Source organism: Oncorhynchus tshawytscha, linkage group LG19 (assembly GCF_018296145.1).
Source record: "Oncorhynchus tshawytscha isolate Ot180627B linkage group LG19, Otsh_v2.0, whole genome shotgun sequence".
In the NCBI taxonomy this organism is placed as follows: domain Eukaryota; kingdom Metazoa; phylum Chordata; class Actinopteri; order Salmoniformes; family Salmonidae; genus Oncorhynchus; species Oncorhynchus tshawytscha.
In genome coordinates, this window is record NC_056447.1 from 21,217,220 (window position 1) to 21,243,473 (window position 26,254).

The 26,254-nt window shown below is 42.9% G+C and overlaps 1 protein-coding gene across 4 annotated transcripts; it reads right to left on the reverse strand.

The window, feature by feature from the left end:
* Positions 1 to 321: 321 nt before the first annotated feature.
* On the reverse strand, positions 322 to 21,311 carry det1 (DET1 partner of COP1 E3 ubiquitin ligase). 4 transcript variants are annotated; one of them, XM_042301459.1, is made up of 8 exons: positions 21,036 to 21,311; positions 20,501 to 20,642; positions 19,704 to 19,779; positions 18,363 to 19,153; positions 17,874 to 18,227; positions 3,171 to 3,361; positions 2,763 to 2,954; positions 322 to 1,804 (listed from the first exon to the last, which is right to left on the reverse strand). In XM_042301459.1, the coding sequence occupies exons 4-8, from the start codon at positions 19,089 to 19,091 to the stop codon at positions 1,615 to 1,617; spliced, it is 1,656 nt and encodes a 551-aa protein (XP_042157393.1). In that variant the 5' UTR covers positions 19,092 to 19,153; positions 19,704 to 19,779; positions 20,501 to 20,642; positions 21,036 to 21,311; the 3' UTR covers positions 322 to 1,614. The 4 variants fall into 4 exon arrangements, with proteins under 4 accessions (XP_042157393.1, XP_024234981.1, XP_024234983.1 ...); XM_024379213.2 differs by lacking the exon at positions 19,704 to 19,779; XM_024379215.2 differs by lacking the exons at positions 19,704 to 19,779; positions 20,501 to 20,642.
* Positions 21,312 to 26,254: the final 4,943 nt, after the last annotated feature.

Below are 26,254 nucleotides of genomic sequence, written 5' to 3' on the forward strand. Positions count from 1 at the left end.
TTGCCCTGTCTTGTCTGTGTGGTGCGCGCGTTTGTCTATCACTCTGTGTGTAGCCAGTTGATGTGATAACCGTCTTGTGGGTTGACATTAATACTTTCCCCAAAACCGTCAATTAAATGTTATCCGCAGAATAGGCTTACCTGGCAGAAGTATATCACGAGTATGTATATCATTTGTATGTGTTATTTGCTAACTTTGCCATGAAATGAGCAGCAGCAGTACAGAACCATTTCCAGACCAGCACACTCCTCATTTGCTAGATGCGCAATTAAAGGGCCAGATGCACAATTAAAGTAGAATTACTTCCAGACCTTAAAAAAATGGTCTTCAGATGTGATTTAATCATTGACATTGACTCAGAACATCAAATTTCGTTGTTTCTCTATAAACAATTGAAATTTTGAGAGTACATTAAAACAATCTAAAACCAGGAAAAATAAAACTCAGAAAACAACTTGGGAAAATATAAAACAGAATTTGAGGGAAAAAATATTATTTTATAGGGCCCCACTCAGTTGTTTATTAACCATTATTTTACCAGGTATATTGACAAAATAACATGCACTACTTTCTCTTGTACACTAAGGACCTGGGAAGAGTTGCAGGGGAGAGGAGAAGAGAAGATGTGCTTATTTGAATGCTATAAAAAAAAAAAGAGTAACTCATGACATGTTAAAAAAAATAAGTTCCTTTTTTTAAGTAGCTCTCATGTTAGAATAGGTTGGAGAACCCAGCTCCAGGAACTTTACTAAAGTGAATTGTGTCAAATAAACATCAGGATCCAAATTTTGTCCAAACCGCACCATATTCCTGCGAAATTAGACAGCGGGCTGCCATTAGATCTTCATGCGAGACTTCCTACCACAAAATCTAACACTGTTTACACAGCAGGAATATGGTGTGGTTTGAACAAAAGTTTGATTCAGATGTTTATTTGATAGCGAGTGACACATTTCACTTTACTTCTGGTAAGTAGATTCTAGAGACTATACATATGGTTTTCTTTTACAGGAAACGTAATGTTTTGGTGAAGCCAGCTAAATTGTGTTAGGGTTATTTTCCGTCACCACCCACCAGAACGATGCACAACTCAGGGAGTGCAACCAATATAAAGACTGTGTCTCACAATGTTGTCCCAAAGCTAACTGGAAACATACATATATTTTTGTACGTGCGCAACCTTTTCAGAAATGCCGCACGCAGATATTTAGTGTAGAACGGTTATATAAATGAGGCCCCTGAGCTACAAGGGGGCAATCAGGCTAATAACTAGGTCCACTCCGCAAAGCATATTATGAAAAATAGCTTTTACTGTAGCAAAATATTCATAATAACCTTAAAGAATCACAATCAATGATTAAATCACTTATTGAAATAAAACACAAAATAAAAATACATGTGTAAGAATAAAATTTGACCAAAAACAAAGGTATGTGGTGATATGGAAAAGCAGATTTTGAGAGGAAGCCAAAACATATTTGGTCTTGAAAGGAATCCCCAAGCTCCCCATTTCAACTTCAACTGGATCCTCCCACAGTCCAGTCTTATTTTGTTCCTCACACTAGGGGGAGAGAAAAAGGCAGAATGGCCGCTGTCTAGTCCACTGCTTTCCTCTCATACGCAGACGTGCCGCATATGGAAATTCACCACATACTCAGCGTTGGTCCTCTGTACTGAGATGGCGAACGGCTCAAAGGGGTGGAATGTGAAGGCCACCAGCCGCCGGACGGCATGGTTAATGGGCCGGCCCAGCAGGCCTGCCTGGATCTTGAACTTCAGCAATCCAGAGTCCCGAGCATAAAATCTACAGAGTTAATAAGAAAAACACAGTCTAAGCTTTTTCAAATGCAAGGGATACAATGAGATTTCTATACTTACCCAGTCAGATGAAATAGTGAAAACCATTTTTATGTCTCTGCGTGCAGTCTAAATTAAGTGAGAGATAGTCTTGCGAGCCAATGCTAACTAGCATTAGCGCAATGACAAAGTCTACAGGTATGCTAGATTATGCATTGGAGAATCCCAAAAATGCAGTCAACACAGTAGATTTGTTTTTTTTCAGTAACAAGCAAGATATCTTAGTTCGTAGATATTTTTCATATTTTTGCATATGCTAGTGTACCTTTAAACTTCCAGTCATTGCGCTAATGCTAGTTAGCATTGGCTAGCGAAACTACCCAACTTTCTTCATACTGCACGCAGAGACAAAAAGGGTATCCACGAGTTCATCCAACTCTGTATAAGTAGAAGGGTTTAATTGCCAGAATCTCGCAGTATCTAAAAAAAAAAAGTCTGTATCTAAGAACACACAGGCATACCAAAAGTTGTCATATAATGTATGAGTTATTGTAGTTTACATTTCCAAACAAATGTAATACTTCCAATAACAAGAGAGTTTACCATAAAACTTCCATTAAACATTAAGTGCCCGGCCTCTTATAATGTCTGGGCATCGTTTCACAGTTTAGCTAATAATAACAATGAATGCTCGTCTTTAATACACGCCTGGTCAAAAAAGTGGAATTATGCATTCACTCATTTTGCCAGTCTGCTCCGGTGGAATCCAAGAGAATCTCTATCTCGCTCTGAATGACTGATATCTTCAACACACACACACAAGCAAATAAACACCTGTTCTATTAATTGACCGTTTTAGGGTAGAATTGATTGATTAAATGTAATATCTACCAGGGCACAACACACAAATGTTTATTTGACAGACAAACACTTTTTAGAAATCAGCCTTATCTTGCCAATGTTACCGGATGGGGTGGTCTCCACATGTTTTGGGCCGCTCCATCACAGATACCCACTTGTCATCGTAGCTGAACAGGGAAAGATCCAGGTAGGGGCTGCTGCTGTAGGACTGAGCACTAATGGGCAGCTGTCCCAGCAGCCTCCTCACCGCCTCAGTGTGACCGCCATACTTTGCATTAACTATGGTGTCTTTGAACCTGACCAGGAGGGATAAACAGTAGGAATTCACATTGTCAGTGGAACAAAAAAAGGTGTAATTTCATAGTCACTTAGCAGAACAATTCGAAGGAATACTTTTTAGATGCTAATTCCTCTAAATCGGTTCAATTTACTAGCCTTTGGATTGTGCCACACAGTATGGAGTTATTTTCATGTTAGCCCTCTGGTAAGCCTCCCTCCCCGACCAACAATACCTTCTCTGAACCTGCCGTGCAAAGTTGTTGCTGGAGGCTGAGCAGGGGAACTGAACAGCTTCGCTGTGGAGCGAAGCGTTCCGAAACAGGTCACAGAAGTTCTCAAACAGCTCCAGAAGTTTGTCAGAAGTGTTCTCAAAGACCGCCAACACCTCTGTCGACACCATGTTGTACACCACAAAGAATGAGGGCTGAGAGAAGAGCAGGCAGATAGGAATTAAAAGGATATGCACTTTCGCATTAGCAAGAAATCATTATTGAAATATAGCTGCACTCGGAGACAGAATCAATATTTCAAATCAGAATAAGTTTTCTACGCAATAGAGACTGAGCATGAGCCCCGACCTACAGTATAGGAGGAAGGTGGAATCCTATTAACCCGGCTCAGACGCTCGTCGTATGTGGCAGGGCTTGCAGATAGAGGATTACAAAGGGATACCCAGCCATGAGTTGCCCAGTGATGCAGAACTCCCAAACGAGCCAAATGCCTTTTATGCTCGCTTCGAGGAATATAACATTGCCTTGCGTGCAAGCCCAGGTTTGTCCGGATAACTATGTCAACCAGCTCTCCATGGCCAATGTGAGCAAAACGCTTAAACAGATTAACAATCACAGACGGAATACCAGGGTGCGTTCACAAAGCATGCGCAGACCAGCCGGCAAGTGCCTTCACAGAGACATTTTCAATCTCTCCTTGTCCCCGTCTGCAATCCCAACATGTTTCAAACTGACCACCATTGTCCCAGTTCCCCAAGTACTCCAAGGTAACCTTCCTAAATTACCATCGCCCTGTAGTACTCACATCTGTGATTATGAATTGCTTTGAAAAGCTGGTCATGACACACATCAACATCATCATCCCAGACACCCTAGAACCACTCCAATTTGCATACCGCCCCAACAGACCCACAGATGATGCAATCTCAATTGCACTTCAAACTGCCCCTCTCCCACCTGGACAAGAGGGGAAATAACTATGTGAGAATGCTGTTCATAGACTACAGCTCAGCATTCAACACCATAGTCCCATCCAAGCTCTGGGACTGAACCACTCCCTCTGCAACTGGATCCTGGGACCTTATTAATCAATATTGTATAGAAGCTATTCTAAGACTTCACATGACTGGATAGGTTGCAGCTGTGGGTGGGCATAGGCCAACCACAGCTGCAACCCTATCCAGTCATGTGAAGTCTTAGAATAGCTTCTACACAATATTGATTAATAAGGTCCCAGGGCATAGGCCAACCCACTTGGGAGCCCCGCCCAGCCACGGGGGAGCCCGGCCCAGCCAATCAGAATGAGTTTTTCCCCACAAAATGGCTTTATTACAGACAGAAATACTCCTCAGTCTCAACAGCTGTCAGGGTGATGAGCAAAACTGCACATTTTAAAGTGGCCTTTTATTGTCCCCAGCACAAGGTGCACCTGTGTAATGATCATGCTGTTTAATCAGCTTCTTGTTATGCCACACCTGTCAGGTGGACGGATTACTAACAGAGATGTAAACAAATTTGTGCAGAACATTTGAGAGAAGTAAGCTTTTTGCACATATGAAACATTTCTGGGATCTTTTATTTCAGCTCATGCAACACTTTACATGTTGCCTTTATATTCTTGTTCAGTGTATGTCTGGTCAAAATCATCCCTTTAACCCGTACCATTAAATACAGACTGAAACAGGAGGTGCTAGTGTCAGAGATTGAGTACAACCAAAAGGTTTTATTTGGCTAGCTCAGTTGTGGCTTATCTCAGTATTTTATAGTATATCAACAATGGTTTCACTTTCACACGTAGTCCTACAGTACCTCTAATTTACAAATGACCTATACTTTATATGGATTATCCTAACAAATGACCTATACTTTATATGGATTATCCTAAAAAATGACCTATACTTTAAATGGATTATCCTAACAAATGACCTATACTTTATATGGATTATCCTAACAAATGACCTATACTTTATATGGATTATCCTAACAAATTACCTATACTTTATATGGATTATCCTAACAAATTACCTATACTTTATATGGATTATCCTAACAAATGCACTGATGTGGTCAAATTGGCGGGTTTTTTTAACCTTTATTTAACTAGGCAAGTCAGTTAAGAACAAATTCTTATTTTCAATGACGGCCTAGGAACAGTGGGTTAACTGCCTGTTCAGGGGCAGAACGACAGATTTGTACCTTGTCAGCTCGGGATTTGAACTTGCAACCTTTCAGTTACTAGTCCAACACTCTAACCACTAGGCTACCCTGCCGCCCCGATGTCAATGGCATGTCAAGATATGTTGCATGAATTCATAAAGGGAATACAATGAAATTGGAAAATTATTTAATGATTACTCACAATTTCACACATATTTTCCCCACTCTACACTTGACAAGCAGTTCCTTTTCCACCACTTGGCACTGTGCGTGCGCATGGTCAAGGCTGTATGTAAATTTACACACACTCATGCCAACGTTCATATTGATAAATCTCACACTTTGCATGGAAATGATCCCACAAATGGTTTACGCACAGATTTGTGCCTACCCATGATTGATAAATGAGGCTCCCTTGATTTCCAGACGGGCCGGCACCAGGTGGTGAGGGTAGGCAGACAACACCTCCGCCACTCTGACCCTCAACAGGGTGGCCCCCTCAGGGACTGATCACCGACAACGAGGAGTTAGCCTACAGGGAGGAGGTCAGAAACTTAGCAGTGTGATGCCAGGAAAACAACCTCTCCCTAAACGTGAGTAAGACCAAGGAGCTGATTGTGGACTATAGGAGAAAGAGGGGAGAGTACGCCCACATCGACGGGGCTGTTGTGGACTGGGTAGAGAGTGTCAAGCAATGTTCACCGAGCGCACATTTGAGTGTTTTGAAGATTCACGTTTACTTTGAACACAGGCTGTGCCCGCTTTAAGTTACAGTTTTACTGTGAACAGGCTGTGCCCGCTTTAAGTTACAGTTTTACTGTGAACACAGGCTGTACCCACTTTAAGTTACAGTTTTATTGTGAACACAGGCTGTACCCGCTTTAAGTTACAGTTTACTGTGAACACAGGCTGTACCCGCTTTAAGTTACAGTTTTACTGTGAACACAGGCTGTACCCGCTTTAAGTTACAGTTTTATAAGTGGCCAAGTAGGATACTGTGGCAATTTGATCATCATGTAGGCCTACCATAGTGGCCTACCATAAAAAACAATGGAGGAAATGCATCCCATTACATTTTAACATGGAAATAGCTGTTCTATCAATGAGTAGGACTACATTCCATGAGACTTGTGAAAAAAACATGCAGGGCTTGACATTAACCTGCTTATCCACTTGTCCTTTAGACAAGGAGGTGACTGAAAATGGTGTTGTTTGCAAGACACCACTTTACAAAATAAAATGTATTATTATCCCCATACCATTATTACAGAGAATCAGACACATTATGCTCCCCTCTGCCTACTTAGCTTATTCAAGCCTGTCTCAAAATACAACACTGCCCCTTTAACACATAAAAAAAAGCTCTTTACCTGACTCACTTTTCAAAGATGTCTAGAAATGTACACACATTTCGTGCTCTTGTAGGAAGCAATCACCCTCCTATTGCTGACAACAAATGATCTAATAACTAGTAACTGAGCTAATAACTCACTAACTAGCAAAGGATATGAACAAAATGTGCACACGTGGCTACATGCAGCTGTCACTTTGATCTCAAAACAAGCGCATCTACTCACGACCACAGCTGTAAAGACAGTCCAGATCAAAGTAAATGGCACAGATCCATATATGGCAATGGTCTATTTGCATATAGGCCTAGTGCAGCTCTGATTGGTTATGCTGCACTGGTCTATGTAGAGTACCGTCTGAGTAGTAGAATAGAATAGAATCCTATTCTGACGTGTTCTGCCTACAACAGCCAGGTGGCTAAATAATCAATTAATGGTACCTGAACTATCTGCACTGACTATCTTGCACTGACCCTACGCACACTCACTAGACTATAAAAACACACTCACTAGACTATAAAAACACACTCACTAGACTATAAAAACACGCTCACTAGACTATATATACACACTCACTAGACTATAAAAACACACTCACTAGACTATAAAAACACACTCACTAGACTATAAAAACACACTCACTAGACTATAAAAACACGCTCACTAGACTATATATACACACTCACTAGACTATAAAAACACACTCACTAGACTATAAAAACACACTCACTAGACTATATATATATACACTCACTAGACTATACATACACACACACTATATACACACTCACTAGACTATATATATATACACACTCACTAGACTATAAAAACACACTATACACACTCACTAGACTATAAAAACACACTCACTAGACTATAAAAACACACTCACTAGACTATAAAAACACACTCACTAGACTATAAAAACACTCACTAGACTATATATACACACTCACTAGACTATATATACACACTACATACACACTCACTAAACCATATATATATACACACACTCACTAGACTATATATACACACTACATACACACTCACTAGACTATATATACGCACGCACTAGACTATACATACACACACACTATATACACACTCACTAGACTATATATACACACTATACACACTCACTAGACTATATATACACAATACATACACACCCACTAGACTATGTATACACACTAAAATGCAAATTACTTAAAAATCAAACAATGTGATTTTCTGGATTTTTGTTTTAGATTCCAACTCTCACAGTTGAAGTGTACCTATGATAAAAATTACAGACCTCTACATGCTTTGTAAGTAGGAAAACCTGCAAAATCGGCAGTGTGTCAAATACTTGTTCTCCCCACTGTATACACACTCACTAGACTATATATACACACTACATACACACTCACTAGAATATATATACACACTATATACAGTGGGGCAAAAAAGTATTTAGTCAGCCACCAATTGTGCAAGTTCTCCCACTTAAAAAGATGAGAGAGGCCTGTAATTTTCATCATAGGTACACTTCAACTATGACAGACAAAATGAGAAAAAAAATCTAGAAAATCACATTGTTTGGAATTTTTATTTATTTATTTGCAAATTATGGTGGAAAATAAGTATTTGGTCACCTACAAACAAGCAAGATTTCTGGCTCTCACAGACTTCTTTAAGTGGCTCCTCTGTCCTCCACTCGTTAGCTGTATTAATAGCACCTGTTTGAACTTGTTATCAGTATAAAATACATCTGTCCACAACATCAAACAGTCACACTCCAAATTCCACTATGGCCAAGACCAAAGAGCTGTCAAAGGACACCAGAAACAAAATTGTAGACCTGCACCATGCTGGGAAGACTGAATCTGCAATAGGTAAGCAGCTTGGTTTGAAGAAATCAACTGTGGGAGCAATTATTAGGAAATGGAAGACATACAAGACCACTGATAATCTCCCTCGATCTGGGGCTCCACGCAAGATCTCACCCCGTGGGGTCAAAATGATCACAAGAACAGTGAGCAAAAATCCCAGAACCACACAGGGGGACCTAGTGAATGACCTGCAGAGAGCTGGGACCAAAGTAACAAAGCCTACCATCAGTAACACACTACGCCGCCAGGGACTCAAATCCTGCAGTGCCAGACGTGTCCCCTGCTTAAGCCAGTACATGTCCAGGCCCGTCTGAAGTTTGCTAGAGAGCATTTGGATGATCCAGAAGAATATTGGGAGAATGTCATATGGTCAGATGAAACCAAAATATAACTTTTTGGTAAAAACTCAACTCGTCGTGTTTGGAGGACAAAGAATGCTGAGTTGCATCCAAAGAACACCATACCTACTGTGAAGCATGGGGGTGGAAACATCATGCTTTGGGGATGTTTTTCAGCAAAGGGACCAGGACGACTGATCCGTGTAAAGGAAAGAATGAATGGGGCCATGTATCGTGAGATTTTGAGTGAAAACCTCCTTCCATCAGCAAGGGCATTGAAGATGAAACTTGGCTAGGTCTTTCAGCATGACAATGATCCCAAACACACCGCCCGGGCAACGAAGGAGTGGCTTCGTAAGAAGCATTTCAAGGTCCTGGAGTGGCCTAGCCAGTCTTCAGATCTCAACCCCATAGAAAATCTTTGGAGGGAGTTGAAAGTCTGTGTTGCCCAGCAACAGCCCCAAAACATCACTGCTCTAGAGGAGATCTGCATGGAGGAATGGACCAAAATACCAGCAACAGTGTGTGAAAACCTTGTGAAGACTTACAGAAAATGTTTGACCTCTGTCATTGCAAGTATTGAGATAAACTTTTGTTATTGGCCAAATACTTATTTTCCACCATAATTTGCAAATAAATTCATTAAAAATCCTATAATGTGATTTTCTGGAGAAAAAAATTCTCATTTTGTCTGTCATAGTTGATTGGTACCTATGACGAAAATTACAGGCCTCTCTCATTTTTTTAAGTGGGAGAACTTGCACTATTGGTGGCTGACTAAATACTTTTTTGCCCCACTGTATACACACTCACTAGACTAAACTACACTGCTCAAAAAAAATAGAGGGAACACTAAAATAACACATCCTAGATCTGAATGAATGAAATATTCTTATTAAATACTTTTTTCTTTACATAGTTGAATGTGCTGACAACAAAATCACACAAAAATTATCAATGGAAATCAAATTTATCAACCCATGGAGGTCTGGATTTGGAGTCACACTGAAAATTAAAGTGGAAAACCACACTACAGGCTGATCCAACTTTGATGTAATGTCCTTAAAACAAGTCAAAATGAGGCTCAGTAGTGTGTGTGGCCTCCACGTGCCTGTATTACCTCCCTACAACGCCTGGGCATACTCCTGATGAGGTGGAGGATGGTCTTCTGAGGGATCTCCTCCCAGACCTGGACTAAAGCATTAACGCCACGTTGCTAACGCCACGTTGCACCACAGACTGTCCAGGAGTTGGCGGATGGAGCGAGACATGATATCCCAGATGTGCTCAATTGGATTCAGGTCTGGGGAACGGGCGGGCCAGTCCATAGCATCAATGCCTTCCTCTTGCAGGAACTGCTGACACACTCCAGCCACATGAGGTCTAGCATTGTCTTGCATTAGGAGGAACCCAGGGCCAACCGCACCAGCATATGGTCTCACAAGGGGTCTGAGGATCTCATCTCTGTACCTAATGGCAGTCAGGCTACCTCTGGCGAGCACATGGAGGGCTGTGCGGCCCCCCAAAGAAATGCCACCCCACACCATGACTGACCCACCGCCAAACCGGTCATGCTGGAGGATGTTGTAGGCAGCAGAACGTTCTCCACGGCGTCTCCAGACTGTCACATGTGCTCAGTGTGAACCTGCTCTCATCTGTGAAGAGCATAGGGTGCCAGTGGCGAATTTGCCAATCTTGGTGTTCTCTGGCAAATGCCAAATGTCCTGCACGGTGTTGGGCTGTAAGCACAACCCCCACCTGGGGACGTCGGGCCCTCATACCACCCTCATGGAGTCTGTTTCTGACCGTATGAGCAGACACATGCACATTTGTGGCCTGCTGGAGGTCATTTTGCAGGGCTCTGGCAGTGCTCCTCCTGCTCCTCCTTGCACAAAGGCGGAGGTAGCGGTCCTGCTGCTGGGTTGTTGCCCTCCTACGGCCTCCTCCACATCTCCTGATGTACTGGCCTGTCTCCTGGTAGCGCCTCCATGCTCTGGACACTACGCTGTCAGACACAGCAAACCTTCTTGCCACAGCTCGCATTGATGTGCCATCCTGGATGAGCTGTACTACCTGAGCCACTTGTGTGGGTTGTAGACTCTGTCTCATGCTACCACTAAAGTGAACGCATTGCCAGCATTCAAAAGTGACCAAAACATCAGCCAGGAAGCATAGGAACTGAGAAGTGGTCTGTGGTCACCACCTGCAGAACCACTCCTTTATTGGGGGTGTCTTGCTAATTGCCTATAATTTCCACCTGTTGTCTATTCCATTTGCACAGCAGCATGTGAAATTTATTGTCAATCAGTGTTGCTTCCTAAGTGGACAGTTTGATTTCACAGAAGTGTGATTGACTTGGAGTTACATTGTGTTGTTTAAGTGTTCCCTTTATTTTTTTGAGCAGTGTATATATACACACTCACTAGACTATATATACACACTCACTAGACTATATATACACACTATATATTAGAGGTCGACCGATTAATCGGAATGGCCGATTTCAAGTTTTCATAACAATCGGAAATTAGTATTTTTGGGCGCCGATTTGCCAAATTTTTTAAATATATATTTTTTATACCTTTATTTAACTAGGCAAGTCAGTTAAGAACACATTCTTATTTTCAATGACATCCTAGGAAGGGTGGGTTAACTGCCTCGTTCAGGGACAGAACAAAGGATTTTCACCTTGTCGGCTCGGGGGATCTAATCTTGCAACCTTACAATTAACTAGTCCAACGCAATAACGACCTTCCTCTCTCTCGTTGCACTCCACAAGGAGACTGCCTGCTACGCGAATGCAGTAAGCCAAGGTAAGTTGCTAGCTAGCTGTGGCAAAGAAGGGGGTCGAGTGATAAATGGCAGATATGAGAGAGCAGAACTAATAAACAGGCTCTGCCCGATCACTAAAATGGCCACCCCGATCAGAACTACAGATCACAAAATGGCCGACTGCCAAAACTACAAGTCCCAGAAGCAAGGGGAATCCTCAGAAGGTGGAGCCGACCCACAGATAAAGGGTCAAGAAAAACCAGGAAGAGAGAGAGGGCTGGAAGGATCTATGAACCGTAGAGAAAGAGACAATAGATATTGGCTGGATTTACCGTGAATGAGCTGGACTGTTTTGGACTTACCTGTTGGCGTTTGGACCTGGACCTACCAAGAACCCGATTTGTGTACCGAACCCTGCTATCCTTGACCTTGCCTACTGCCTGGGTGGACCAGGACGGAGAAACAAACATACAGATACTGTCCTGTTCGAAAGAACTTACATTCTGGGGTGAATTGGTGACAGTTTCCCACCTAATTTGTGACAAACACTCATAACCTTGAAGAGGTTTGCCACACGTGGTGGAGAATGTGGGCAATGGACTAACCATACCGCTGGTTAGGTAAAAGAAGAAAAACAAGTTCAGTTAGCACTCCAAAGGGGAGTCATGTTTTTTGTGTGGCTTTGTTTGGTTAGGACAGTTTCTCAGGAAAATGAGTATGTAGGGAGCCATAGAGGCCCTGTTACAAGCAGAGGCCACCCAACAAGAGGCAACTAGAGCTAAAAAAAAAAATAGCTCATCAGGATGTAATGCGAATGTACCAGGACACGTTACAGGTCCAGCCCCACACCAACCAGCTGCTCAGAGAAGAGCAAGAGAGAAACACCCGGGAGTTAAGAGAAGGGCTAATGGGCCAAATTGGGGCTCAATTACCAGCTGCAAATACCCAGAGGCGGGCCAACAATTTTCTTCAAAAAATGACAGCACAGGATGATGTGGAAGCATATCTTACCACCTTCGAAAGGACGGCAGAGAGGGAGAAGTGGCCGAAAGAAGAATGGGCAGGGTTTCTGGCACCATACCTGGCAGGGGACGCTCAAAAAGAGTATTTCAACCTGGAGTTGAAAGATGCACAGGATTACGATAAACTAAAGGGAGAGATTCTGACTAGACTGGGAGTGACCCCGTAAGGGCACACCGCTTCCACTCGTGGTCCGACCGACCTGGACAACCTCCCCAAACACAGATGTTCGACTTGATTCACCTGGCATTGAAATGGTTGCGACCGGAGACCCGTTCCTCCACCGAGATCGTCGAGACCATCGTACTCAACCAGTTTCAGCGAGGTCTACCCCAAGAACTGCGACGATGGGTTGGCCAGAACGAGGGACTTTCGTGGGCCTGGTTGAACGGTATTGTACGGCATGAACAGCTGAGCAGGCACAGGAGGAAAGATTCCCATTCCCCAGGCCTGGGTGAACCAGCGGACAGGGTAAGACTGTCCCAACAGGTGGAGGGGGAAGAGAGCAGCGTGGGGCTATGAGGAGAGAATCAGAATCAGCCCGAGACACTAAGGAAAAAAACGGAAACCGGGACCGGGGGTCTCCCCCCCCGAACCCCTATTATCTGTTAAAATTGTAATCAACCAGGACATATTGCAGCCTACTGCCCTATTAAAGAAGAGCCAATGCAATGTAACCTCTGTGAAAAAGATGATGATATATGGTATGCATGTCCTGTTGTAACCACTGTACTTGAAAGATCAAGAAACAAACATATGTGCAGGGTGAAGGTTGAAGGGAAAGAGGTTGAAGCACTGCTGGATTCCGGCAGCATGCTAACCCTGGACGTTGCAAACCTAGTGCCAACTTATAAACTGGATACAAGACAGGATATCAGTGTTACATGCATTCATGGGGATACCCGTCTGTACCCCACAGCCTTAGTGAGCATACAAACAAAGGACGGTCTGCTGGATTATGAGGTCGGCGTTGTCCCAAAGATGCCATAGGATGTAATATTGGGTAGATACTTTCCTAACTTTGCAAAGTTAGGCCAAAATAATGGCATATTTGAGAAGCCAACAACCCTGACCAAGCAGGAAGAAGCATGGGGTCTTCAACCAAAGCCTAGAAAAGAGGTCTCCCAGGGGCCAACCTCACAGGTGCTAGTAGGGGAGGATGAGGATGAAGTGGCAAACCTCGTTGATAACGAACAGCCCGGTACTAGTGGGGCTGGGGTCTATCTGAATCCAGAGGACGACGATCTAGAGCCAGCAGACCTAGCAGAGTCCTTGACTAATTTCGGGACAGACCAGTGCAGGTCGTAGATGGTACTCCCATAAATGATGGGATGATGCCTAATAGTTTTCCCCACTTCATTATGAATAAGGGTTTGGTATACAGAGTATCAAAAATAGGGGTTGATGTGGTTGGTCCCCACCCGGTACCGGAGGACAGTACTGGATCTAGCACATGGGCACATTCTGGGTGGACATCTTGGTATCGATAAAACCCGAGACCGGATTGTAAGGAGGTTTTACTGGCCAGGAATTCAGGCTGAAGTGGCTCGGCATTGTGGTGAGTGCCCGGAGTGCCAGTTAACAGCTCCCCGACCAGCTGTTAGAAGCCAGTTAATGCCACTCCCCATAATCGAAACGCCATTTGAGAGGATAGCAATGGATATAGTGGGCCCACTACCCAAATCTGCCAGAGGGCACCAATACATTCTGGTCATTCTAGATTATGCCACTCGCTACCCAGAAGCCATTCCCCTTCGGACGATGGCTTCCAAAAATATCGCCCCGGAATTAGTGCTCTTGTTCACCAGGGTAGGGGTTCCAAAGGAGATCCTTACTGACCAGGGGACCCCCTTTATGTCCCGCCTTATGGCGGACCTTTGTAAATTGTGGTAGGTGAAACAGTTGAGGACATCGGTTTACCATCCTCAGACGGACGGGCTGGTTCGGAGATTCAACAGGACCCTGAAGTCAATGCTCAGGAAGGTAATCGATAAGGATGGGAAAAACTGGGATTGCATGTTGCCATATCTGATGTTTACCATTATAGAGGTTCCTCAAGCCTCGCTGGGGTTTTCTCCCTTTGAGCTGGTATATGGGAGGCACCCCCGGGGAATCTTAGACATCACCTGGGAAACCTGGGAACACCAATCCACCCGTATACTAGTGTCATAGAGCACGTCACGGCAATGCAAGACAGGATAACCACAGTCATGCCCATCGTCAGAGAGCACATGAGCCAAGCACAAGAGCACCAGCGGCACAATTATAACCGGCAGGCTACCGAGGGAATTTTAAGATAAGGTGTTAGTGCTGATCCCCACGGTAGAGTACAAACTACTAGCCACATGGAAAGGACCATATGAAGTACTGGAGAGAATAGGAGACGTTAATTATCGGATCCGACAGCCAGGTCGACGGCCCCAGGAACAGATCGATCACATAAACCTGTTAAAAGCATGGAGAGAGAAACACTAATGGTCACATACCCCACACACACTCAGGAGACAGCCGAAGTAACTATTTCACCTACTCTGTCCCCAGCACAAGTACAGGAAGTAAAGACCCTGATCGAGAAAAACAGAGATGTGTTTGAGGTACCCGGCCTAACTGAGGTTACGGCTCATGATATTGTTTCCCTACCAGGGAGAAAAGTGAGCATGAGGCCATATCGGGTACCCGAGGCTCGACAGGCCGCGATTAGAGCAGAGACAGAGAAAATGTTGACAGCTGGAGTGATCGAGGAGTCACATAGTGAGAGGTCTAGCCCAATTGTGATGGTCTCCAAGCCCGATGGGTCTTTGCGGTTCTGTAACGACTTTCGGAAGGTAAATGAAATCTCCAAGTTTGATGCCTACCCCATGCCCCGAGTAGATGAACTACTGGAGAAAATTGGTAAAGCTCGGTACATTACGACCCTAGACCTGACAAAAGGGTACTGGCAAATTCCTCTGACCCCCAGGGCCAAATAAAAGACAGCCTTTGAAACCCCTGACGGTTTGTTTCAATACACCGTCATGCCATTTGGCTTACACGGGGCCCCAGCCACCTTTCAACGGCTCATGAACAAGGTCCTAAAACCGCACCAAGCATACGTCGCAGCTTATTTAGATGACGTGGGGATCTACAGCCCAGATTGGGAATAACACTTACCCCGGGTACAGTCGGTGTTAGACGCCCTTAGAAAAGCAGGGCTTATGGCGAACCCTGCCAAGTGTTATGTGGGGTTAGAGGAAACAGAGTATCTGGGATACACCGTGGGAAGAGGGTTAATCAAACCCCAACGTAAGAAGGTGGAGGCAATTAGAGAATGGCCGAAACCAGTAAATAAGAAGCAGGTTTGAGCCTTCCTAGGGCTGACCGGTTACTATTGGAAGTTCATCCCAAGTTATGCCACAGAGGCCGCCCCACTCACCGACATGACTAGCGCCAGAGGGCCAAACATGGTCAAATGGGATGAAAGGGCCACCCAAGCATTTAGGACATTACAGGAGACTCTCTGCTGTAATCCAGTGCTGGTGGTACCAGACTTTGAGAAAGAGTTTGTAGTTCAGACGGATGCCTCAGAGGTCGGCGTGGGAGCAGTGCTATCTCAAGAGGTAGAAGGGGTGGAACACCCCATCCTGTTTTTAAGCAGGAAGCTGGAACCTTGGGAAACCAACTACGCAGTCGTTGAGAAAGAGGCGCTGGCAGTAAAGTGGGCTATAGAAAGCCTGAAATACTACCTGCTGGGGCGCCACTTCACCCTCATCAGTGACCATGCCCCACTCACCTGGATGCATAGGGCTAAAGAGAAGAACGCTTGGGTGATGCGGTGGTTTTTGAGTCTCCAACCGTTTTACTTTGACTTGAAACACAGGAAAATAAGTATTTGGTCACCTACAAGCAAGCAAGATTTCTGGCTCTCACAGACCTGTAACTTCTATACAAAGGCTATATAACAAAGTATTGAGATAAACTTTTGTTATTGACCAAATACTTATTTTCCACCATAACTTGCAAATAAATTCATTAAAAATCCTACAATGTGATTTTCTGGATTTTTTTCACATGTTGTCTGTCATAGTTGAAGTGTACCTATGATGAAAATTACAGGCCTCCTCTCATCTTTTTAAGTGGGAGAACTTGCACAATTGGTGGCTGACTAAATACTTTTTTGCCCCACTGTATATACACACTCACTAGACTATATATACACACTCACTAGACTATATATACACACTCATTATACTATATACACACACTATATACACACTCACTAGACGATATATACACACTCACTTGACTATATATACACAGACACCATGAACACACTCATTCACACACTACATTGACATAACACAAACGCATACCGACAACACACACATCACACACATAATTTGCTGCTGCTCTGCTGTTCTTTATTTTACTCATCTATCCTGATGCCTAGTCACTTTACCCTGCCTTCATGTACATATCTACCTCAAATACCTTGTACTTCTGCCTATTAATATGGTACTGGTACTTCCTGTATATAGCTCCATTCTTGTGTTTTTATTTTACTCTTCTTGTGTTCGTTTTTTCCCCTTCTGAATCGTTGGGAAGGACTCGTAAAGCAAGCCTTCCACAGTAAAGTCTACACCAGTTGTATTAGGCATGTGACAAATAACATTTGCAACCTTCCGGTTGCAAGTTCAAACCCCCGAGCTGACAAGGTACAAATCTGTCATTCTGCCCCTGAACAGGCAGTTAACCCACTGTTCCTAGGCCGTCATTGAAAATAAGAATTTGTTCTTAATTGACTTGCCTAGTAAAATAAAGGTAAAATAAAAATAACATTTGATTTTGTTACTAATCAACAGTCCCCTTATGTAGGATATAGAAGAACTAATTCAATCAATTGCAAGACAGTAGATTTCCAGATAGAGGAAACAGTGTAAAGCACTACCATTATACAGGTGGGACAGGCCCCCCTGGCTAGCTCTGTTATCCCCTGGCTAGCTCTGTTATCCCCTGGCTAGCTCTGTTATCCCCTGGCTAGCTCTGTTATCCCCTGGCTAGCTCTGTTATCCCCTGGCTAGCTCTGTTATCCCCTGGCTAGCTCTGTTATCCCCTGCCTAGCTCTGTTATCCCCCTAGCTCTTATCCCCTGCCTAGCCCTGTTATCCCCTGCCAAAAATAATTTGGTTGCAAATTACCACTAGAGATCCTTAATTAGGTGTACCTGGGAGGGGTCAGTGACTCGCAGGGTGACCACATCCTCGCTGGTGTATTTAATGAAGAGGTGGTGCTCATCCAGCAGCTGCATCTTCCACATCCTCAGCTGTCTCAGCTGGTCAAAGAACTGGAAGAAGCGTCGCTTGGCGGTGGCGCTGCCGTCCTGCTCAGCCCGTCTCCACAGGTAGACTAGTAGTCTGTGCTTCAGGGAGTTGATGGTCTTTTCCTTGTAGAGGCGGGAGAAGCCTGGCTGGCCCTCGGCCCGGGCCTCAGTGTACACCGCAGACAGAGTCAGGAGGTCGTCCTCGTAGCAGAAACGACCGATGGTCCGCACGTCCAGAAACAACCCCTCTGATGTCACCTACAGGATGACATCAGAACTATAAAAACATTCATTTAATTTCAGAAAAACATTCAATCAAGATGGTTTAACGTTGTAATCTCACTACCAGGTAAGCATAGGGTACAGAGGATGAGGCAGGCTGAGATTATACACCTGAAAGACATGGATTGTCTGCTGCTGAACAGAAAGAACAGCCAGTATGTTACGGTAGAGGTAGAGTCCCTGGTTGTGCGAGAGGATGATCTTGTCACACTTAAAGGACCTGGTGTCACAAAGCCGGCCAGTGTGCAGGTCAATAACGTGCAGTGAGTAGTCCTCCAGAGGAGAGCGGGGGTTGGGAGTAACAGACTCGTTGTTGCGGTACACCTCAAAGAAGTGTGGAGAGGGCTCCTCGGGCACGTAGACCGCTGAGCCCACGATCACATAGCGACAGTCATCTGTGAACAGGCTGCACTCTCGGTTCAGGTGCTCTCCATTGGAGGCCACGTTAGTGACATGCAGGAGGGAAAAGAAGCGCTCAAAGAGGCGGCCGCGGATGTTGAGGGAGCGCTGGTCATTGCCGTTGGCCAGGGTCTCCCCATCCTGCCCCAGCAGCAGATCCTCCGCTGCATGGCAGCCCTGGTACTCATAGATCTCCAGGGAGGTCTGGTCAGAGGAGAAGGCTATGAAGCAGCGTCCATCTGGGGAGAACTTGCGTAGGAAGCAAGGAGGCTTCTCTACATTTACCACAGTGAAGTTTGGGAAAAGGTTCTGGTGGAAGCAGCGCCCGCGGTACCAGTGGGCTGCAGCCCGGCCAGAGAAGATCCGCCGCCGCTCCAGTCGATGGACCACATTCTGGTTCTGGATGTGCCTGGGTTTCAGAGTCGGGGAATCATCTTCCATTGTTTGACTGTTGCCAACTCCCACCAACTGGTAGCTACATCACAAATCTCTCTGTATGGCAACTAGTTAAAGAGGTAATACAAAACAATTAAATCAATACACAATTCATTTGAAAGTGCAACAGCTTATCAGCATTGTCATATCACACAGGTCATTTCTAGAATATAATAGGTTTCCATTGCAAATCATCTTGTTTTGGTGCAAAATGTTTTGCAATAGTGTCCGACTAATGAATACACCCCTGGGCTGCCCTTAGTTCGATTTAACGCTACGTTTCGTGACAGTTTGTAGTACTGAATGACACATTTCCCCCAAACAGCGTGCACCGTTTTTTAACAGCCTTTGAAGTACATTTGCTCCCATTTGGTGGATGTGGCAAGATGTGGTCATTTGAAATTGCTAAAATCCTGGTCCTTCTGTATAAAACCGTTTCTGTTTAATTAAACTTTGAATATCGTTCTGTCATACTGACCGCACCCCAGGTGTAATGTTGTTCACTAGCTACAGATTGTATGCCTGATAATGTGATATAACCAAAGATTTGTGGTGTCCATTATTGGCTGTTACAGGAAAGCCCCATACAAACCACCGCCATAGATTTTTATAACTAACCTGTTCTTGGCAATATTTTTTCACCGAATCGAGAATGAAGTGTCTTAGAAATGTCCATTTCCAATTGCAGGTGGTTCTACAAAAAACATAGACAATTCAGAAAGATATTAAATCCAGGTTTTTTATTGGGTGAGATATGTCTCTTGTATGTGTGTAGATATTTATTTTGGTCGCATTGTGACGAGCAGACATTTACTTCTACACATGGCTGTGACGCATAGAAATGACTACACCCTAGTTCCTGCAAAGATGCTGGGAAATGCTCTAGATGTGCAGCAGCTAAGATGGCGAGGAACCTCCTTGCATGGTGCAAAACATAGATTTAATATCTTTGAGTTATCGCAGTTTTTTTTAAGCTATAGCGGCCATTTATTTATAATAATAATTTGGTGGGTGCTTATATTTATCCAAATTCACATGTACAAGTGTGTATTATACAGGTGTGAATTGGAAATGTGTTTTTGCATATCCCAACTCTCCTTGAGACACCCTTGGAGTGGGGTCACAGCCAGGGTTTGCCATTATCAATGGCGACTTTGGAGCAATTAGGGTGTTGAGATTTGCTCAAGGACACATCGACAAATGTATCACATTGTCAGTGAGGAGATTCAAACTAGGAACCTTTTGGTTACTGGCCCAACATTCTAACACGCTAGGCTACCTGCCACCCAGTAATGGTCACCAAAAATATTTGGTTATATCACATTATCTAGCATACAATCTGTAGCTAGTCATTCACTAGCCCAAAAAAGAACTCAGACTGGGAAAATCGTTTTGATCCAACTCGACTTTCCAACCTGAAGTCTGTCTTCATGACCTCGTTTTTTTCCGAGTCCCCAGTTGTGTTGAACGCGTCAGTAGAAGGTGTGTAGTAATTTCATGCCGAACCCCGACCTTGAGATGCCTCTACATCACGATTTCAATGGTAGAGTTGAACCACTAGGGGTAGAAAGAGCTAGGTTTACTCCTGCAATAACAAAATATATAATTTTCCCAAAACGAACTGTCAAAATAATGACCCGAATTTACGTGTTTCACTATAACCAAACCTAAAACATCTCGTGTTTGATTAAAAACGTTTTGAAATGCATAGTTATAAATATAATGACTAGAACGGACGAATTATTTATTTGAATGGGTAAACCCGTTCAATTCATTCTATTTCTTTGCATTTAATCCTACCCGTTGGGCGAAACGTTACATACAAACTAACGTTAACGAAACAGTCAGAACTTGCTCGCTTGTGTTGGGGAAGCTAAACATTATTTCATTTTGAGTCATAGGCCGTTACAGAGCCAGCGGAATTAATTTTCTAACAACAACGTTACTCACCTGTTGCTTGCTGTGAATTTGTCAAGCCAGTAACGTTATGCTATCTAGCTACAAAAACGATCAGATTATCAAATGCGGGAATAACGTTTGTTAGTTACAGTCTTGGGGCAGTCAATAAAATGCGATTATGTGGCAAGCTTGGAACATTTGTTCTGAACATGAATCGTGTTTTCTCAACAGTGCTTCATGTTGTTAGCATTAGATAGATAACAAGCTAACAAGCTAAGAGAGAGAGAGACATAAACAGCAAGAGATGCATCCTCTACGGTAGAACTGTTCCTCAATCCTCACAGCGCCACGGCAAACTCAGGGTGAAAATAGTATCGCATCACGTAGAAGCCACACTTGACCAAAGGGGAGACACAAAGGAAACTGACCTGCACAACGACTAATCAAAATCCAAAACGTACTTCATCCCTAACCTTAACCAAACCCTTAACCCTGACTCTAACCTAATTTTGACCAATTCTGAAATTAAATATGGGTTTGCAGGTCAGGAGTGTCTGTATTAAAAATACGAACTGGTAGTAAAGCCTGTAGCTATTTCATGAAACAACCTCACTCACATATTCCTGATTAATTATGTTTAGGAGTTTTCCTTGCCATGTGACCTGATCAATGACCTGATCAAAGTTTTTCTTGGTCTTGGTGCATTCCTGTCCATACTAGTAGGTCAAATCATCTAAACCCATTATAAAGTAGTGTACAGGGAGAAAGTAATTAATTAATTAATTAAATAGTCCACGAAGCCCAAAAATGCATCTCGTTCTTAAGACTCCAATATTGGACAGAAAAAGCAGAATGAAGAACAACAGAAGAAAGCCCTCATGCTTGGCCTTGAGAGCATGATAATGGACCTATGTGTAATTATCCTTAACCCACGTGCCTCGTAGATTACACGTCGTTAATTTCCATTAAGAGTGTGCGGTGAACACAGAAAGATAGTGCTAAAAACAGTGGCAAGAAAAATGAAATGGTCCACTTTTCAAAGTACTGCAGTTTTTACCATGTAATGCGATGTAGGCCTTCTGTGGTATTTTTTTGAATAGCCAATAATAATAGCTGGTGCTCTACTACTCAGAGGGGATGTGTGTAGCCCATCAATAACTTCTTCAGGGAGAGTATCCTCTCCCACACTTTTCTTTTGAGTTTTTGTTTATCAACTACCCCTTTCACCTCAGCTTTTAGCAGCTGTTTGCAAAGTATGATTTGGGTTGAGAAAAGGACATGGCAGAAGGGGTATTCAAACGCTCTTGGGCAACTCTGAAGGAATACAGGGATAAAGCATATGAAGGATCTTAATTTGAGCCAGTTTGCTACAGCAGGAAAATTATCCTGCAACAAACAGAAATGTGAATTATTATGAGGATTATAATTAATGGCCATTTTTGTAGGGGTTGATACGTTTGTTGTTAGAGCAAATAAAGACTGTAATTGGAAATTACAAACTTTATAAGCCTTTTTGAAACTCAAATACACTACACGTTTTCATTTCCTGCTGGGCAGAAAAATTCCTATCAACAAAAGACTGATCAAATTAAGATCCTACATCTGTAGAGCCATTTGCTTCCTTCATACACTTCACAGACACATGTAGGCTGTAATTCTATGAGCGGACTGGGATAAGGACGAGAGACCTCAAGCGACCATTTCAGAGACTTGTGTTTACCAGCTAATGGAAAATAATCATATATAAAATAAATGTAGACCTGTAGAACCATATAGTAGGCTAGTACTTTTGAAGGAAAATTACATGTGTTGATAGTTAATAATTGTACATTTCTTGTGTCAATTATTCCCTCTAAATAACATATTTGCACAATTCCTCTTGAAGCTGAAATAACAGTTTGAAAAGGTTGCTCTTCGTACAAAGAACAGGCATTGTTTTACGATTTTTGTATGCCTATTGTCACTAAAAGGTTGTATTTGACATTTTGGAAAAGCTTTTAACTTTACGAGGCACAGTAAATTCACCGGCATTATAGAATGCTTTCTGCGTAACTCTACCCACCTGAACTTTTCAAGTCTTTGTCCTCATACGGCGTCCTCATATGTTAATTTCAATGCATCAGCTTTCAGTAGTTTAACATGCAAAGAAATGAAGTAAAAGAGAATGTTCCAAACTACATCAGTTACTTGGCATTGCACACAGACAATCAGTTCCAATAGTGCCACTCTCTATTCATTTCATATAGGAGAGCATTACTTGGTTTTCAAAGGAAACACATTTTGTTCGGTGTCTGTCATTATTGGACGATCATTAATAATATGGAATGGAAAGCCTGCAGAATTTTCTTATGGAACAATTTGTTGTCGGGATAGTTGATAGTATTAATTGTTACATACTATTATCTATTTACAGTAGTTACAGTATTTGATTATTTGGAATACAGTTGTAAAATATTTATAATGAAATGGAATTCCAAATGTAATTTGTATGTGGTCACGTGTCCATGACATTTTAATATTTCTGAATTTCATTTCACCTACTTACAAAAGTACTTTCAGAACCTGCAGCTTCAATTTAACATTTTGTGTTTGATTGATTCGTGAATGAAACTGCATCACAGGACATATTTATATTTCTGAATGTTTTTCTGAACCCCATTTCCCGGCTGAACATGGTGTTTAGGCCCCCAAGCTCCATCCCTGTTCTCGTATAATGGGGAACCCTGACGCTCAACATTCCACATTTTCAATTTTCTTCAAGTATGGCATGATTTTAAAGGCTGGTTTACCACAGAAATCTCTCAATGATGAATTAATAATGTATTCAAAGTAAAGAGGAAGAGAAGGAGCACAGCCATAGAGGATGTAGCCATGCCTTTCTTGGCACATTTATATGTGTGTTTGTGATAAGTATCATGTGTTTGCTCATATGATTCATGCTGTAATTAAGCAATTTGACCCGAGGGGGTGTGGTATATGACCAATATTCCACGGCTAATGGCTGTTTTTATGCATGACGCAACACAGAGTGTCTGGATACAGCCCTTAGCTGTGGTATATTGGCCATATACCACAGCTAAGGGCTGTATCCAGACACTCTGTGTTGCGTCATGTGGTATATTGGCCATATACCACAAACCCGGAGGTGCCATATTGCTATTATAAATTGGTTACCAATGTAATTAGAACAGTAAAAATAAATGTTTTGTCATACCTGTGGTATATGGTCTTTCAGCCAATCAGCATTCAGGGCTCGAACCACCCAGTTTCTAATCTCAAACATGAAACTCTTTAGAGTGCTATTATATCCATTTAAAAGACTTTCCTGTTTTTTTATAGTTATACTTCTATTGATTTTCACTTTTACATCTTCCTATTATTACGCTTTTAAGAAGCACATAAGGACTGTTTGCAGTGAAGAACACAGGCGAATGCCAATAGTTTTCTAACAAGCCATGGAGTTCAGGTCAGCTGGGGATGGATGAGAAGTTGGGGAAAGAAATTAGCCTTAAAAGGAGGCAGTGAGAGGTCAAGCAATAGTGCCTGGCTCTGGCTGAGCTACCCTCTTACCTCTCCTGGAAAGCTAAGCGGGCCTCAGTGAGGGACGTAACCGTTGCGCATGTCCGTGCCGCAACTTCTCCGTCGATGTAGAGGGTGGCAATTTTTGCCCTTTCTGAATACGGCTGAGGGAAGAGTGATGGGCACTTTTCTGTTACTACTTCTCTGCTGAGTGTAGGCTTGAAGACGCATTAGTTCAACTGGAACTTGTCGGTCTATTGCACACTTCCATTCCTACCCCAGCAAGAGTTGCAGCTCTGACCCCAGCAAGATGTGACTATCCTGAAATTTTGCACTCTTTCCCTTTTTCTTTAAAAGTCCTGCTGTCTAAAAGTCTAGCAGTAGGCCCTGCTTTGCCAGAAAAATGATCCCTTGTTTGTAAGTATTAACCCGAGTCGAGGTCATTATCTGATGAGCGCAGTTACCTGGAAAAGAGACACCTTGTGTCAGGTGTTCAGGGCTTCTTGGTGGGTCAGGGGTATGGATGAACAGATGCTCCGTCTCACTGAACACAATGAATTACTTATAGGCCGCTTAGGCAAACAAGGAATTGCTCTGCGCAGGTTTGCATAACACTGATATGGACATCTGCTAGTGCAACTTTTGAACTTGGCTGCTCTTTAGCGATAGGTAACCAAACTCTTATCAGTTGTGCTGTAGTGATGTACAGCTGATTAAACCATTAAATGAAGACTAACCCCCTTTGAATAAAAACAACATCCCAACAACCCCAAATTGACCCCCATGTCTTACTAAACCTTGTTAAATGGATATTATCCCTGGCGTGAAGACATTTCTATATTAAAAGCATATTGTCAAACATGTTGTATCCTCATAACAGGAGCCCTGAAACCACACAGCACGCTGTGCCTGAAGTATTGGTTGTTATATTTCATTATGTAAGAGGCATACGCATTCCACTCAGAATGATATGACCTTGTATCTGTAAGGGAAAACCACAAACACTAGTGTCTAATGGTCTATTGACTAGACAGAAAACAGAGGGTTCTACATGGAACCCAAAAGCGATCTACCTGAAACCAAAAAGGGTTCTACCTGGAACCAATGGGGACCACCGAAAAAAAAAAAAATGTTAAACTTTTTTCTTAGAGTGTACAGACACTTACAGACAGAGGTATTTTTCCAGTATCCCTATATACAGCTAACTGCCCTGATACTTAAAGATGTAATTGTTCGGTAGCTCTGTAAAATGGCCCAGCCTTGTGAATCACACACAATAGAGCCATTGTGAGGTTTCAGTGGGGCCTCAAATACATGTCAGAATAAAAAACGGTTTTTACTTGCATTTCAAAGGAAACATTTGTCAAGATACAGTATGCACACACACCTCCATGAATAAACACCATCACATGCACACACACACACACACACACACACACACACATGGAGACACACACAGAGACACAAATAGAATGAATCAAGCATTTCAATCATTTTTGAGTCTGGGAAAAGAGCACAATAGTTCTCAGCACAATGGGGTAGCACATTTGTGTCTGAAAATACACCTGTTGTACATTTTTTTCTTCAAAATCATGGACAGGTACAATGGCGGATTCTGCTTTTGCAGCTGACATCTGCTAAGTTGGTCAAATCCACATAAAGTCAAATCTAACAACATTTTTCAATTTCTTTGTTGAGCATAGACAGCAATTTAGTCCCACTTATTATTGCAGTGAAGGAGATGGTGCTGA